Raw genomic sequence first — 17804 nt, forward strand, 5'->3', positions numbered from 1 at the left:
GATTGTATTTTAACCATTGGATAAGGACTTCTTTTTATGTTAGAGATCAAATAGAATTTACTCGCTCTTAATCCAATACTACAATATGAAAAATGAAGATATTTTTAATCAAATCTGAAATACTGATCCAAAATTATGGCCCGTTTCCACTGAGTATGGTACTGTACGGTACAGGTCACCTTTATCAGGCTTGCGTTTTCGCTGCTTAAAGGTACCAATTGTATTTGTTTGGTGGGCGTGGTGTATGACAGAAGGTTTCAGTCAACATCATTCTTGCTCGAGGAAAAAGTCAAAGTAAAGTTGTACAGGTTGTTCACATATCATATGAGAAGCACTTCTCACAAAACAAAGCAACATATAACTCGCGGTCGGTGCAAACCTCTCTTCTGTATCTTTAATCTTCACCAGCACATGTAACCTCTTGATAGAAAAATAATTCCGTTATTCCGAGTTCATAATAGTCCAAAAGGTGATGATGATAGGTAAGCATGGCTGTTTGTTCATGTTTTAGGTGGCTGAAAGAATTATTCACTCCTTTGTTTTTTCCAGCTTCTCCTTAGTTTTTTCGCTTTTCACTCTCACGTTTGTCTGTTTCTGAAAGGATCGAATGTTAGAAGCACTTCAATAATCACGAGCACATTATTATCATCAGCTCAAGAAGTTTGTTATTTCAAAAATGAATACTATATATGTCTATATTGCTATGTTGTAATGTGCCTGCTGTGTTTTTAAAAATGGCGGTTCCTTTGTTTTCATACTCCTGGCTTGTTGCATGAGCAAGTGACGTATCTCTGTAAACTAATAGCGTTCAGTTGCGTCTTGCTCTGCCTTTTGGTACCCTTTTGTCTTGCTACAGTAGGTACCCTTTTGTCATGTTAGGTACCCTTTGCAAAGGGTACCCAAAAAGTAGTATGGTACGGTTCGCTTTTAGGTACCTTTTGACAGTGGAAACGTCCATAAAAGCGTACCGAACCGTCCCACTCACTGAAAACTAGGGGTGTCAAAATTATTTGTTTCTTCTGTGCACCACGATGCAGACGCAGACAATTCTGTATCGGTTCAGTAATAATCATAACCGTATATTATGTACTGACGTCATTTATCTCATATGCGCTCTGTCGCAAGGGAGGCGAGCGCAGGTACTGTATTTACAACACTCCTGGCACCAACTACTTAAAAATGCAGAAACTGTGCACAATTTCACTGCGTGTGTGTGTTTTTTGGACAGTCTTTCACTGAACCTTACAGCAGAATCAATATATAGCAAATATAACACTATATGGAAAGCATCGTTAATGCACCGAAATATCGAATTGAACCGAATCGATGGCATGATAATCGTAACCGAACCGTGAGACCAGTATAGGTTCACACCTCTATTGGAAACGACACATTAATGTCAATGCTTAAAAAGATTTATGAAAATATAGAAAATTTTGAGAGATGTAAACAAAAACAATGGTCCCAACGTAATTCCTGTTTTACTTTTTTTTTTTTTCTATAGCTTACGAGAATCCAAAACGATTCACATATTGATGAATAATGTTATGATAGCTGTTTTAACAATAAAATATGATTGAATTGCCACTTCTTACAGACATTCTTTGATTGCCAGCAGGAATTGTTAATGGGCCAATGACATGATCACATTGAAATGGCCTAAATATAATCTGAAAGCTGAATAAATAAGCTTCCAATAATGTATGCTTATAATAATTGTCTCAATCTAAATATTTAGAAAACTACCTTTTAAGTTGTCCAAATGAAGTGTTTAGCAATCCACATTACTAATCAAATTCTATATTTACGGTAGAAAATTTACAAAAATTATTATTGAAACCTGATCTTTACTTAATTTACTAATGATATTTGGCTTAAACTATTTTATGATCCAGGATTGTACACGTTTGTATGCTAAATCTAAAAGATTATGTTTTATTAAAATAAATCATGACAGAATTGCTATTTTGAGGCAATATAATGCTTTAAATATAATTTTTATAACATACAGAGACCCTGTATTTAACTGCACGATTGACCAATCAGTGAAGAGTATTCTAGAGAGCTGTTTAATAATGTATGCAATTTAACAGGTTGAAGTGTCATGATGGAAATAGTTTATAGCTGGAAGCTGTTAACACGTTGTTGTCAGTTCTTCATATACCCTTAGATTAATGAAGATCTATTCTTGGAGAGGTCCTAGAAACGTCTGGAATGTAATGAAGATGCATGGCTTGTTAAACGGCAGCAGCTGCAGACCTCATTGTAGACCTCTTTGTCTTTCTCTCACCTTTTTTTCTGTGTTCTTCCCATCCCAGATGTTTGTCGCCCTGATCTTCTGGTATCAGTTCTACTGTGGGTTCTCCGGGTCAGCCATGGTGGACCAGTGGTACCTGATCTTCTTCAATCTGATGTTCTCCGCGTTCCCTCAGCTCATCACCGGCACACTGGACAAAGACGTGTCAGCAGAAACGCTTCAGGAGCTGCCGCAGCTCTACATGAATGGACAAAACTCAGAGGTACATGCCGATTGGAAGAAACGCAATTGCAATTATAACTGGGAGTGAGTAAACTATAGGAAGTGTAATGCAAACGGTAAATAAAAAGCCTACAAACAGCATATTCACACATGAGTTGCCAGTGCTTTGCGAAATCAGCAGTTCCTCTGTAAGCAGATGAAGTATATTACAGTGCGCCGCTTGCCACAGTTATTGCTTTGATTGTTTTTTGCTGACCCGATTCAAAATGGGTCTTTTATTCTGTGTTGAGTTCCACGAGAGGGAAAAACAGCACGAGCGAGAGCAAACATTTTATAAAAACCACTAATCATCCTCGGAGTGCTGAAACTGTGCAACCCGGGATAATTAAACTGCAGCAGTTGCCTCTGCTTTGCTAACAATATGCCTCTGCTGAGGTCTTCCTTTATTTTTGATTTATTAACTGTCTGTTTATTGTATTGTATTATATTGTATATTTTTGTACTTGATACTGAATGTTTGAATTTGTTTTACAGGAATATAAACCCTACATGTTTTGGATGAACATGATTGATGCCTTCTACCAAAGCCTCATCTGTTTTTTTATCCCCTACTTTGTAAGTTTGACTGGTTTTTGTTTTGTTTTTCACATACCATGACTGTTAAAGAGGAGTATGTCTTCATTAAGAAGGAAGGTCATCTTATCACAATAAAATCTTCCAGTAGAGCATTTAAAAATCTAATGCGCTATAAAGATTACTTGTTGTTTAGGGCACACTTTTTTAAGGTGCAATTTTTGCTATTAACAAGCTGTTAATGATGCCTTTACCCTTATAAACTCCTAATCTGCTGCTTATTTACTGCTATTAAGGTAGTATTTGGTTTTAGGAAGGATTAGGGAAATAGAATAAGATCATGCAGAATATGTTTTTATAAGTGCTAATAAACAGCCAGTATCTTAATAATAGACAGGTAATAATCAACTAGTTATTAGTAAGAATCTGTCCTCAAACTCGAGTCTTTCTAATCTTTTTTTTTTTTCTTGTGTTCACTTTCCTCTAAAAAAATGTAGATTTATATGGAATCAATCTAGGGCCATATATGCTTACAAAATAAAAGATAGTTTTGCAAGCAAAAAAATAATGTTGAGCAAAAAATAAATAATTAAATGCAAATCTCCAATAATCGCACAGCAAAAATACATTTTTTAGAAAAAAAAATATTTTGCTAACAAACAAAGAGAAGTTTTCAGAAATAAAAATTTATATATTAATAATAAATTAATAAATTCATTTATTAATATAAATATGCAAACAAAAAAGTCAAACAGAGAAAAAAAAAAATATATATATATATATATATATATATATATATATATATATATATATATATATATATATATATATATATATATATATATATTTGCAAATATATATATATTTTTAATTTAATTATTCAAGTTTCCCTTTGTGGCCCTGATTTGACAAGGAGGCAGAGACAAGGGAACAGAGGTGGTCTGACAACCCACTAGGTTTGGGCCTGCCATAAACCCCCAAGTTCCCTTGACTCCACCCCCCTGTCAAATTAGGGACACAAAGTGAAACGTTCAAAAAGTAAAAACAGCATCGCAAACTCACAGTTGACTAAGCAAATCAAAATAAGCGTTACAATTGACTGGATGGGTTTTGTAAAGCAATGCAATTTTTGTTAGCAAAATTATTTTTTATTTATTTTCGCTTTGTAATTTTTGGAGATTTGCATGTATTTATTTTATTTTTTTGCTCAATACCTTATTTTTTGTTTGCAAACCTTTTTTTTATTTTGCAAGTGCATATGGCCCTAGACTGACTCAATAGATTGAACATATAAAAACGGGAAATTATTAAGATATTAAGACTTTTTAAAATGTTGTTTTTTCCACATGGATTGTATTAATTGCATTCACAGTGAAAATGTCAAATTGTAATCATTTCTTCCATTTTCTATTTATTGGAATAATGCACAAAGCGATCATGGTTGGTAAAATTATTCATGGCTGAATGTCGTCTGATTTCAGGCTTATATTGACTCTGATGTGGACTTGTTTACGTGGGGTACTCCCATCACTACCTTGGCACTCTTCACTATTTTGCTGCACTTGGGCATCGAAACCAAAACCTGGGTGAGTCTTTTAATCTTATCAAATGAGTTTTGTTCTTAAGATCACTGAAACTTGTGACACTAAATGTCATTTTACTGGGTGTCTTCTGCAAGTCTATGAAAACTAAAAAAGATATTAAAACTTTTTTAAAAATAGTATTTTTAAAAAAGTATTGTAGCCTTGTTTGACTGTTTTTAAAGCAAAATAATACATTCTTAAAAACAATTCTCTTATTAAAATTGAACTTTTGATTTGCTGCTTAAAGGCAAGGCAAGTTTATTCATATAGCACATTTCGTACACAATGGTAATTCAAAGTGCTATACATAAGCAGGAATTTAAAAGACAAGAAAATAAAAACAAACAATAAAAATGATTAAAGCAGATTAAAATGTGTTAAACAGGTTATAAAAGAATGAAAAAGAAAAGAAAGATATAAAAATGAGATCTTTCAGGCCATTAAAGGCACAGCTAAACAGATGGGCTTGCAATCTTGATTTAAATGTGCTCAATGTTGGAGCACAGCTGATCATTTTTGAAGCTGATTCCAGCATTGGGGGGTGTAGTAGCTGTAGGCCAATTCCCCCTGCTTTGACTGAACTCTTGGAATTTCTAGTTGATATAATCCTAAAGATCTGTACTAGTTTTTGGACTGTTATCATAAGTTATGTTGTTTGATAAGCTCCATATTTGGCTTCAGTTCTGACTAATCTAATGTATATGCACATATAGGATATTGTATAGCTTCATAGTAAAAATGTGAATTCAAAAGATTTGTGAGGGGTGTACTTGTATATGCTGAGCAGTGTACATAATTGATGAAAAAATGTACATATTAAAGAAAACCTACTGTTACTCAGGTTGCAGTTTTTTTATCTAGCAATTTTTTGTACTGTAAAAATATGTAGAATTATTTTAACTGATTTAAATTATTTTTGTTGCTAAAATAAATATGAAAATTGTTGCATTCACTTTTTTTGTTCTAAACATATTGGCATTTATTTTAATGGTACACCTCTTTAAAAAGCTCTTACACCTGACTAAAAAATCACCTTGAAGCCGATTTTGAACTCCTGTGGCATTTTATTATTTACTCTAACAGCTTCGTTGCTAACCCATTGCCTTCATACATCATTGTTAATTAAACTTGCTGCAAAACAGTTCATTAGGCTGTCGCAGCATGTGCACAATTACATACGTCTTGTGTACAATCAATGTGACAAACTTTAGCATTTAGAAACGAAGTGCTTCAGCTGAAATCAGAAGCTCATCCCACACACATACACGAAAAGAGAGAGAGAGAGCACACATTTCCTTTTTTCCTCGATGTAGCGAAAGATCATTAAGCAGGGAGCCTTCGTGATTGGTTTAAACCAGGAGAATCTGCGCCATCAGGGGTCAGACATCAGGTTGACAGGCTGCGCAGGAATCCTTCATTCAGCCCACTGTGCTTGTCTCATTTGCTCCCCGCGCCGGCCAAACACAGCCGACACACACCGGGTGGCCAGAGCTAATAGTTGATCTTGCCCATGCGTGTCCTGTGGTGGGTCATGAACCACATTTATATATGTGCACTGCAGCCCATACCTGCCTCTCCTCCATTTTTCCCGCTTTTCGTGAGTCGCTGTTTTAGATTTATGACGGCGGATTGGATTAGAGCTTTTTCCATTACACCGGTGCTGTAAATTTTCTGCTGACAAGTTTCGGTGCGTGAAAAATGTCCTCTGCAGCCTCACTGTCTTTCCGGACATGATGACGGCTTCTGGTGGGAAAGAGGCCGTTCTTCACAGTAAATGGCTCAAGTAGAGAGTAAACGTTTCCAATAGTTGGACTGGCAGTTTCATCGCTCCATGTGCTGCCCGGAGAAATGAATACATGTAGCAGAGAGAGCAAGTGAAAGACCCTATTTTTTGGGGTCATTCGAGGTGAGGTCAGTGTGGAGGTCAAGTATGTGTGAAAAGGTCATCTGTGCACAATCTAGGTGTGGATGTTTTAATTTTTTAAAGATATTTATAGAGTTCACCCAGAAAGTTATTCTATTAATTATTCACCCTCTTGCCATTTTGAACCAGAGACGCTAGGTCATCTTCAATACAAATTAGGATATTTTAGATATCTGAGAGCTCCCTCATCCTCCATAGACAAGTGCAGAAAGGTGCCAAATAATGTGCTGTCTGTGAACATTATAAAGCCCAGAGAATACTTTTGTACGCACATAAAACAGGATCTCGATATCAGTATTTTGCGATCATATATGAGCACTATGCTATGGAGACGCGAAAGGGATAAGGTGGTTGTGGGGGGGCGGGGAATAGATTGGAGAAAAAAAGTCAAAGTATTGTGTTCCCTCTCAAAATTGTTTTGCCACAAACACTTCCTGTTCACTTCATACATGTCAACTCTCCCTGAATTCTCCTGTATTTTACTTTTCTATCTGGCTATCATCCTATCATTGAGTATTTTACCATATTTCTCCATATTTTTAATCTTGAGAGCACGACAAAATTAATATAAAATTGTCTGCATTCACTTTCTTTCCATTAAAGCTGTGTGTCGATCATCGCCCTTCCTATGCAACCTCTGAATAAGCGAATGCATGTAAAACACCTGTTTCACACGACAAGCGCGTGCAGAGCGTGAGCAGAGCGTGCGCAGCGCTTATGGAGAGCAGAAACAGCAAACAGGCGTTTGCCTTTCACACCGACTGCGTCAGTTTTGGTTGTCAGGATGATATAGGCCTATAGTTATAATAATATTTATACAATTTTATAATGATATTCATACATGATCAAACTCGTGTGCAACTTACTAAGCAAAACTAATACTAAAATTGTTTTAAATTTGCTTTTGTAGTTTAAGCCCAAATAAACATTTGTTGTCGTTTTCAAACAATATCAAAATATCAAATTGAATCCTGTTTGCAGCTCTTGTTTAACTCTTGAATTGTTTGACAGACGTGGATGAACTGGGTGTCGATTGGCTTCAGTATGGCCCTCTTCTTTACTGTGGCGCTGTGCTATAACGCCTCCTGCCCGACCTGTTTCTCTCCCTCCAACACCTACTGGACCATGCAGAGGCTGCTGGGAGATCCGCTCTTCTACCTACTGTGTGTCGTCACACCTGTCGCCGCTCTTCTGCCCAGGTATACAAATTTGATTACAACTTAATGGAAATATTTGATTTCATTAAAATTATTTGGGCTGATTGTTTATTTTGTGTGCTGGAATTTTATTGCTGCATGTAGCAATTCTGTTAGTTTTGCATTTTGATGTTTTGGGTTCCAAAGTTTGGAGTTTTTATTTTTATTATTTAATTTATTATTGTTTTTTTGTTTTCATTTTCAATTAACAGTTAAATAGTTGTGAGAAGTACAGAAATCATTCAATAATTTTTCCTTCAGCTTAGTCCCATTATTCATCAGCGAAATGAACCGCCAACTTATCCAGCATATGTTTCAGGCAGCAGATGCCCTTCCAGCTGCAACCCAGTTCTCAGGAAACAACCATACACTCTCGTTCTTACTCAAACACTACGGCCAATTCAGTTTATTCAATTCCCCTATAGCGCATGTCTGTGGGTTTGTGAAAGAAACCGGAGCACCCGGAGGAAACCCACACCAACACGGGGAGAACATGCAAACTCCACACAGAAATGCCAACTGACCTAGCCGAGGCTCGAACCAGTGACCTTCTTGCTGTGAGCCACTATCTCGGCCAAGAAGTACAGAATTAATTCTTATAATTAAAATGGTATAATAATGTGTCATTTAAAATGGGGTTTTCCAAAATTGTGTTTCATAGGAGTGCTGTATGGCTTTTCAGGTTAATCAACAGCTAATAATAAAATTATGTTATTGAATAATAATAATAATAAAAATCTTCATTAATGTAGCTAATTAAAACAAACAATGGCTATTAAAAACTAAATTATTCAGATGATTAATTTAATTAACACTACGGCTAGTAGGCGGTAATTTTGAACATTTTAAAATTGTAATTTTCTTAAAATAATACCACAAATCTATATTACCCTGACTTTGATATGACCTCCTGCACTTCAATGTCTACTTTTCCCTTGTGACTTTGAATATGCATACTTCTGTTGCCAAGCAACTTCCTGCTAACATAAACATAATTTCTTATAACAAAAACATGACTTCAAATACGTCTCTTAAAACGGCATATTCAGTGCCGCAAAAAAGCCTTTCCCCCTGCTTGTGAAAGTGAAAATAGAATCGGGTATGGATCTTTGATGACAGTCTAATAGACTACAAAACGATATGATGTATTATTAAATAGATCATATTTTAAGGCTAATGACTTCATAAAACACGACAACGAACATTCAAAGCTTAATTCTAATATCTAGATAGAAGCTTTGCATGTAAACATTTCATGAAAATAGGCCTGTCACGATATCGCTGCTCGCGCTTGTAGTGTGAAACGGGTGTTTTACATGCATTTACTGAGTCAGAGGTTGCATAGGAAGGGCAATGATCAACACAGCTTTAATAGAAAGAAAGTGCAGACATTTTTATATTCATTTCATTGTGCTTTCAAGATTAAAAAAAAAAAATATGGGAGAAATATGGGAAAATACTTAATGATAGGATGATAGCCAGATGGAATGGTAAAATACAGGAAAATCCGAAGAGGGTTGACATGAATGAAGTGAACAGGAAGTGTTTGTGGAATAACAGTTTTGAGAGGGAACGCAATACTTTCCAATGTTTTGTTGTACGATATATTGCACCAAAATATTCAGCGATTTAAACAATTATATTGTCATTTTAAGACCTTTTAATGCCAGAATGACGGCATGATATCGTCAAAATGCAAGTGCAATTTTCCTGAGAACACGCACTGTTTTATTCCTAAGAATATTTAACTTTATTTTAGTCATTTTAACAATTTAATAATTAGGCATTGGAATCAGAATGTGAAAACGTATATCTTGAATAAATAATAATTAATGTTAACACAGGTGCAAGGTTGTTGCAGTACCAGAGGCTGCAATATCTGCTACCAGATCTATTTTCAATTGTCTGACACCCACATGAAGATTTACTAAAGTAATTTATAATAATTACTGTAGTGTTTTAACCATGCTGACACTGACACCTCCAACAGAGATAGAGAGGTTCACAATCAGCTAAAATGTTGCAAGAATTGTTTTTTTATGTATGGGATCACCAAAAGTAATTGAGGGCATGTCCATGTGTTGTGCGATAAGTAATATAGTCACAGGTTAACATGAAAATTTAAAAACTTATATGAGAGCTTATGGTAATTCTAGTAGTTCTGGAATTCAGGTCGTTCCAGTGTTAAAACAATACAATCAATATTTGTCAGAATAATTCAGATTTTTAGTGAAAACATTTGTTGAATGTTGATGGATGAAATCTGATTCCAGCACTTTCTCATATTTAGGCCATGTAACTGCAGACCTTATGGGAGCTTTAGTTCGTGCTGTCTCCTTTTCTATTTACTTTTGCTGACTCTCAGTTGTTTTCATTTCTCAGATACTGTTATAGAGCCTGTCAGGGAACTCTATTCCCAAATCCTGTCCACATGGGAAGACAACTGGACAAACTGCCAGTGGAGATGCGCAGACTGGTCCTGAGTCAGAGCCAGATGAAGCTGGGCTCCCTTGGGTCGCTCTTCGCCCCTCGCGCCCCATTTTTCCCCCTTTGTAGGCCTTTCCAGAAAGACTACCGGCCTAAAGCAAAGCAAAGCCACGTGAGCAGCACCAAACCAAAGGAAAAATCTCTCGCCAGCCCCATCTCGTCAAAGAGCGTGGAGATGCGGGACACCCCGGTAAGCTCAAAGAACTCAGACAACCATATCAAACTCAACTTCAGAAAGCAGGACAAAGCTCAGTCCTGCCGACAGGCCTCAGACGGGCCAGTCCCAGAGAACTTATGCTATGTGAAGGAACCATCGAGTCCCATTACAGGCACTCTGCCATACACCAAAGACACTCCTGCATCCAGGACACTTTTAGAAAGCACAGGACTGGAGGTCCCGCTGAGCCCAACAGGCCTGCTACTCTCCTCCACTCCTCTGCTTTCACAAACTGAGACTATGCAGCTCACCTCGCCACCCGCTAGCTGCTTTTTGGGACAAAAGCTAAACGACGAGGAGCTTTCAAACCAAAAATCCCTACTAAAACAGTCCCAGGACAGGGATCACAGCTGCCTACCAGAACATTCACTCAAAACTACATTTCTATGATGCTTTCTACCTGTTATGCTGAATCCAATTTGCACGATAGCTTTAAGAAATGTTATTATATATTCATGATTATTTTATGAAGATATAGGTTTGGTACTACATATATATAGATATATATTTTAGATGTATAAAGTTTAGATTAAAGGTTGTTCTGTTTTTTGAGAGATTGAGTGAGTGAGTGTGGCCAGCATATGCAAACTGGATGGTCTTTTATTTTACTTTACTATGACTGATTTTTTTTTCTTTCCTTTTTTTTTTTTCTTGTTTGGAAACCATCTCAAAAGTGGAGGAGGGTTGTTTCTCCAAGCAGAAGCAGTCCAGATACATTCCTTTATCTGTTTATTTGGACCTGGATGTTCTGGCGCACTTTATAGAGCCTTCCTCTCCTACCGTTAGACAATGCTGATAGCACTACACTCATACTTCCCATTCCCAGAACCAAAAACAAAACAAAAATAACGGTACCCTTCGCAGTCAGTAGCTAAACAAATTCCAGAGATCCTTTACAAAAAGTGTACTTGAGGAGTCCTGAACTAATATTTGCTTTTAAATTAAAGTTTCAAACCGATCAAGAACTAATCTGCTTGAAAGTTCACTCAAATATAAAAATGTCTTTATTTGCATTCATTACATTTGTTTTCATTACATTTGTGAATTTGCAGCCATTAACCTCTATAGTATTTTTGGTTCCTACTAAGGTTGTCAATGGCTGCTGCCATTTTTCTGAATTTCTTTCTTCTGTTGAACACAAAACCAGGTATTGAGAAAAATTGCAGCAGCCATTGACAACCTTACTAAGAACCAAAAATACCATAGAAGTCACACCATACCAGAAGGCTGCTACTTTCCAGCATTTTTTCTTTGTGTTCAGTAGAAGAGAAGAAATTTTTTTGACTGAAACATCTCTTTAATAACTACATTTTAGCACATATTTTATCTATTTGTGTTGCAAAAAAAAAAAAAAAGATGTGCTGTGACAAACCTTATTCTGACTTTGACTCTGACATCATTTATGTATTTCTGGCTTCAAATTATTGGAAAATTTAATAATCGTAATTAATCATGTCCATGAATGATCTCATTTACAATCCCATTAAAACAAGTTTTTTGAATTTTAGAAAAAGTCTTGGTCACTTTAAATTAATTGTTATACAATCAATCTGAGAAGATTGTTATTTACTCAGCCTCAAGTTGTTTGTCTTCTGCTGATAGATATTGTGAAGAATGTGGATGACCAAATCGATGTCTCTGCTTGTCCCTGATCATTTCAATCATTTCAGTATAAAACAACGAAAGTTAAGGCCAGGAATGGAATCCGCATTCTTCAAAAGTAAAAATGTCTTCATTTACTCGCACATTTGTGAATTTCTTTCTTCTGTTGAACAAGAAAACAAGACCTTCAAAAGATTTTCAGCCATTAACAACCTTAGTAGGAACCAAAAACTTCCTTAGTATGAAGTCAATGGCTGCTGCTTTCCAAACTTTGTGTTCAATAGAAGAGAAGAACATTTTGGGGTAAACTATCCCTTTAGTAAATAAATAGTAATATATTCTATCTATTTCTCTTACAAAAAACAAAAATGTGACATTCTGGGTTCAAATTATTGGAAAACTTAAACATGTCCATGAATAATGCCATTTACAATCCAATTAAACACATATGTACTAGAAATAGGGTAGAGTTTTAGAAATAGGCTTTAGTCATCTTGAATTATTTGTTATGCAATCAATATATCTTCTCCTGAAAGATAATATTATGAAGAATGTGGATAAGCAAATGAATGTCTGTGCTAGTCACCTCGAGATTTCCATAGTGTAAAACAACGAAAGTAGAGGCCATGAATGGAAATCTGCATTCTTCAAAATAATATCTCTGTGTTCAGACAAAAAACAAACTCAAAGTACTGAAACCAGTTACAAGTGTAAATGATGACAATTTTAACATTTGAGTGAACCATCCCTTTAACTATTAAACCTCGTTCAGAAGTCGCCATTTTTCGCAGTCATGTAGCCACATTTTACTCATGGCGTTTCGCTTAATACGTTCTTGATTCGTCACATTCCCCGTTCATGTTGATTTAAGGATTACTTCCTGCTTTACACACTATTTGTGAAGTGTTAGTCTTTAAATGTGTTGTTTGTGTGTATAGATGCACTCTACAATTATCAAGATTACAATTTATGTTATTACATACACGTTTACTCGATTGCGTTCCGTTACTGAAGCTCTTAGACGTCTACCAGACCCTAAAATGGCTTTCTGTCCTCTAGCACAGTTAAGGTTTCCTTGTGTTTCATGCATATACAGATGGTGCTTGTGGCAGGCTCTTGCTTGAGTGTTTGTTTGTATGTCTTGTTTTAGTTATTATACTATATGCTGCTGCTTTTGTTTCTACACACGTTCCTGCAGGATAGGAGATTTATATATAGTTACATTCATCCAGTGCTTTAGGCAGCAGAGGCGTCAGGCTACTTATCGTTTATTGACCACGTACTGTCCTAGGGCATAGCCTTTGGGGATTTGATTCAGTGCGTATGCGAACATGCTGATATCGCAGCCATACTTTGTTTGCTTTAAGCTTTTTTACAGCCTTATCAGTTGATATGTGTACACACACTGTTATTTGCGATGATTGTTTTTCTGCTGTTTATTTCGTACAAGATCATTGACCAAAGATGCTTGGAGCACATGACTGCTGGAGACGTTTGTACTGTAACCGCTAGCTTGAGCTGATTTCTTGATCCTTTTCATTGGCTCAGAAATGGTTCAAGATGAGTTTTTTTTTTTTTTTTCTCACCTTCATCTCAGATTCTTTTTCTTAAAGTGTTAGTTCACCCACAAATTAAAAATGTTAATAATTACTCCTCTGCTTATTATTTTGAGACCTTCGTTCATCTGGAATGCAAATGGCGAAATTTTAGATGAAATCCCAGAGCTCTCTTATCTACCATATACAGCAGTGATCTAAAGACTTTTAGAGCCTGGAAAATAAAATATTGGGTATTACTTTATTTTTATGGTCTCTTTAACACATTTTGTGGAATTTAGGTGACATTGCGTCTACATGCCAACTAATTCTCAATAGATTGTAGGGTTAAAGTTAGTGTAGGTTGACATGTACTTGCAAAGTTTCTTAAAGTCAGTTAAATGTCTGCTAAAGGAGCACTATCAGCAGATATTAAACAGACAGTCTACTAATACTCAAATGAGAAGTAATTGGCAACTTTTAGTCAACAAAATGTGCAATAGGGACCATCAAAATAAAGTCTTGGATAAAGTAAATGGATTTCATCTGAAGTGTCTGAATGGCATAATGGGGTGAATAATGACAGAAATGACATTCTTGGGTGAACTAACCCTTTAGTTTGACCAAAAACTTAAGATTTGTAGCTAAAAGCGTTTATAATATGAATCTCAAAGGCAAAGCAAATATGAATACTCACAGCTTATGACAGTACATTAAGGTCTTAAAAGGAATGATTGATTTGTGCAAGATAAACTGTTTCATATACACTCTCAGAAATAGAGGTTTGCGAGCTGTTACTGGGGTGGTACTTTTTCAAAAGTTACACATTTGTACTTGAAGGGTCCAAATTGGTACCTCAAAAGTATATATTAGTACCTAAAAAAATTTAAGAGAAACACTTTTGTACTTTTTAGGTTCTAATATGTACCCTTGAGGTATTAATATGGTCTTTTTAGGTAAAAAAGTGTGTCTTTTGAAAAGGTACCACACTAGTGACAGCTTGCGTACCTTCATTTCTGAGAGTGCAGACTTCAGTTTTGCGCACTGTTATCATGCAAAGCTGAGATCTATGGATTGTCGGAAAGCTTTTGGATTTCATCTAAAGACCAACAACAACAAAAAAGATTTGTAGCTAAAAGCATTTATAAAATGAAACTCAAAGGCAAAGCAAATATAAAATACTCGTAGCTTCTGAGAATACGTGGAGGTCTTGAGTGAAATGTTTGATTTGTGCAAGATAAATTATTTCATATAGACATTTTTGCACACAAACCAGTTGTTTCAGATTTGTTTTGCCTGTTTGCTTTGGTTTTTTGACTCTAAAAGTGAAGCTAGCTGTTAACATGCGTTTTTAAACCAATTTCCTGCCATGATTCTTGTTCTGCAGTAAAAGCAAAATCACCTACATCCTTGTCCCGAGTAGAAAATTAATAGCAAAGCTTCATTTTTGAGTCATGTGATAACTCTTGATATTCCAAATCAGTTTTGGCTTTCTGTTTGATGCAAAAATATGTTTTGTTGTATTTGTTTATCAATTTTTTGATTGTCATCAACATTAATTGCTTCCAACAGAATGTCATGAGGGTGTGTACATGATGACAGAGTTGTCATTATTCAGCCGAGCTTTCCATTTAAGTGCCTTTCTACCCTCAACTCTTGTATCCAATTTTTTTTTTCCAATACAGGAATCTCGCCCTCAGGAACACAAGCAAACCTTCACGAAAACATTCCATTTTAATCAGTCTACGCTAAGATAATTAGCAGACTAGACTGTGACCGTGTACCTTCTCATCACCTAAAACCTTTAGTCTGTATAATAGACAGTTTAGATGAGCACGTGGGGTGTTTATTCTTTTGTTACGCAAGATATTATTCCCTGATTCAGCAAATGTCAGGGGTGTGGTGTATTACGGAGTCCCCTAGAGAGATGCTAAAATAGTTTTTATGAGATGATTTGTCATGCTGTGCTCGCATAACCTCAAGGCCTCACCAATCTGTTCATTCGGGATCTCATTTGGGCAAAACCGCTGATTTATGAACAGCCGACCAGGAGTTGTGTTGTGTTCGTTATGGAATGTGCTTGGGCCAAAAAAAAAATTGGGGGGTGTTACTTTTCAAAGCTCCTCAATTGTACTTTTGTGTCGTTCATAAACACACGAACCTCATGTTTGCTTTTTTGTGCTGGAGGGTTGATATGAAAAGATGGTAGAGTTTTTATAGAGGCTAATACAGTATTAAACTGGGTGTAATCGAGATTAAATGACTGATCGTGTTTGTATGTGTACACCAAACTATCCTTCAACACTAAAGAAGCTATTATGAAGCACACAAGTACTTTGCCCCTTCAGTTTTCTTCCGCGCAGCTCAGGTTCAACGTTTGTCGCTTTGAGCAATATTTTTTATGGCATCCTGGATTTTATTTTCGTAGATTTGATAGTGGATGAGTGCGAATATGCAAGAAAACCGTTTTATACAATGTGGAATATATGTTACGTGCCTTAACACTGGAGAACACATTATGTAGACGGCAATACATACAGTGAATTTTCTATATGTGCAGTATATGTAAAGTTATTCCGAGTTCTATCAATGAATGATGTTTAATAAATAACAATTTGGATTTTTTTTTTAAGAATTTAAAGAGATTATGCTGTGTTTTTACTATACATTTTCTGTTTATTTGTTGTTTTTGGATTGGAATGTGCCAGTACTTGGATCCCAGGTTTCAGGTCTGTCAAGTTCTTGGCCAAGCATCACATGCTGTAATAAAATCCATTCACAGCTGCATTCCAGAGCCTTTCCTTCACTTTAGGGCAGATCACCAGCAGGAATGCCGTCCTTCACCGTTTCTCATCGCACATGTTTAACTATTGGGTGGATTGTTCACACTCAGAATGATGTTTGTTACTGTCACCGCCGTGACTCTGTCTTATTGTACTGTAATCGGTGTTTAAGTCATACAGGAGTTCAGTATGTTCTCACTATAGACTCACTACATTGCCGGCCCTTCATGAAAACACACTTTTTTTTAAAGTGGTTCTGTGACTTTTGGGGGGTATTTGTTCAACTGTTCACTCATTCTTTGTTTGTTCCTTGGCAAGAACAGCATAATGTGTCAGAAAACTGAAATAAACGGTTAAAGATGGTTCCATTGGTCTCATTCACTTTGGGTTTTTTCTTCTTCTTTTTTTTTTTAGAATAAACAGTTTTTAGGAATTGGAATATTACAGAAAGATACTAACTTTAAAATCTAATTCAACCATGGTAATTCCTGTTAGGACCATGTTTATTACAGAACAGCATTTTATTAGAGTATTATCTTATCTTCACACATGCTAACTTGACAAAAAAAATCCTCTGTAATTTTGGCATGTGCTACAAATATGGACACCATAGATGGGAAGTTTCATTGTCTAGGGTCACAATTGTTGTTCATAATAAAGTGTTACCATATTAAGGACATATTATAATGCCTTTTACATGTTTACAGTCACTTTAAGCTGTAAAAGACCATAACAATGTTGGGATAAACAACGTTGAGATAGAAAAAAACTTAGAAAACCAACATGTGAATGATGTGATGTATTGAGTGGTGTGAAAGTGTTTGCCCCATTACAGATATATATATATATATATACACACACACACATATATATATGTGTGTGTGTGTATACACACACACACACACACACACACACACACACACACATATATATATATATATATATATATATATATATATATATATATATATATATATATATATATATATATTTATATATATATACACATACTACAGCATCTCAATAGGATTTAGATCAGGACTTTGACTAGACCACTCCAAATTATTCATTTTGTTTTACTTCAGCCATTTGACTTTTCACTTCCCTGTATAATATTAGAATTCAAATAAATAAAGCTATATTTTTAGGATGTATTGCTTTCATTGCAGTGATGCATAGTAACACATAATAAGGCATTATGCATGCTTTATAACAGAATAAGAATGTCTTTGTTTTTTTTTGTTTTTTACATGTTTACAAGACATATTTGGTCGCTTTAAGCTGTAAAAGCATAACAATGTTGATATAAAAACTAACTTAGAAAATTAGAACATGTAAATGGGGATATAAACCGTGTGAAAAAGCAACGAGATAAAAAAAACTTAGAAAACCTCTTTTTTTGTCACATCAATATCTCACATCATC

At 35.6% G+C, this 17804-nt stretch overlaps 1 protein-coding gene across 2 annotated transcripts in view; it reads left to right on the plus strand.

The window, feature by feature from the left end:
* Positions 1–16741, plus strand: part of atp10a (ATPase phospholipid transporting 10A) — a 106824-nt gene extending 90083 nt beyond the window's left edge. Inside the window, exons 17-22 of one of the 2 annotated variants that reach the window (XR_015493949.1) lie at positions 2319–2519; positions 3014–3094; positions 4534–4638; positions 7571–7758; positions 10138–11507; positions 11626–16741. Coding sequence is in view for 1 of the 2 variants with exons in the window: in XM_087257641.1 (XP_087113767.1) it covers positions 2319–2519; positions 3014–3094; positions 4534–4638; positions 7571–7758; positions 10138–10849 (1287 nt within the window). In the remaining variant the exon portion in view is untranslated. Of the gene's footprint in view, positions 1–2318; positions 2520–3013; positions 3095–4533; positions 4639–7570; positions 7759–10137 lie in introns of both variants that reach the window. The other variant, XM_087257641.1, reaches the window with a different exon arrangement.
* Positions 16742–17804: the final 1063 nt, after the last annotated feature.

This window comes from Danio rerio, chromosome 6 (assembly GCF_052040795.2).
Source record: "Danio rerio strain M-AB ecotype USA chromosome 6, GRCz13ab, whole genome shotgun sequence".
Classification (NCBI taxonomy): domain Eukaryota; kingdom Metazoa; phylum Chordata; class Actinopteri; order Cypriniformes; family Danionidae; genus Danio; species Danio rerio.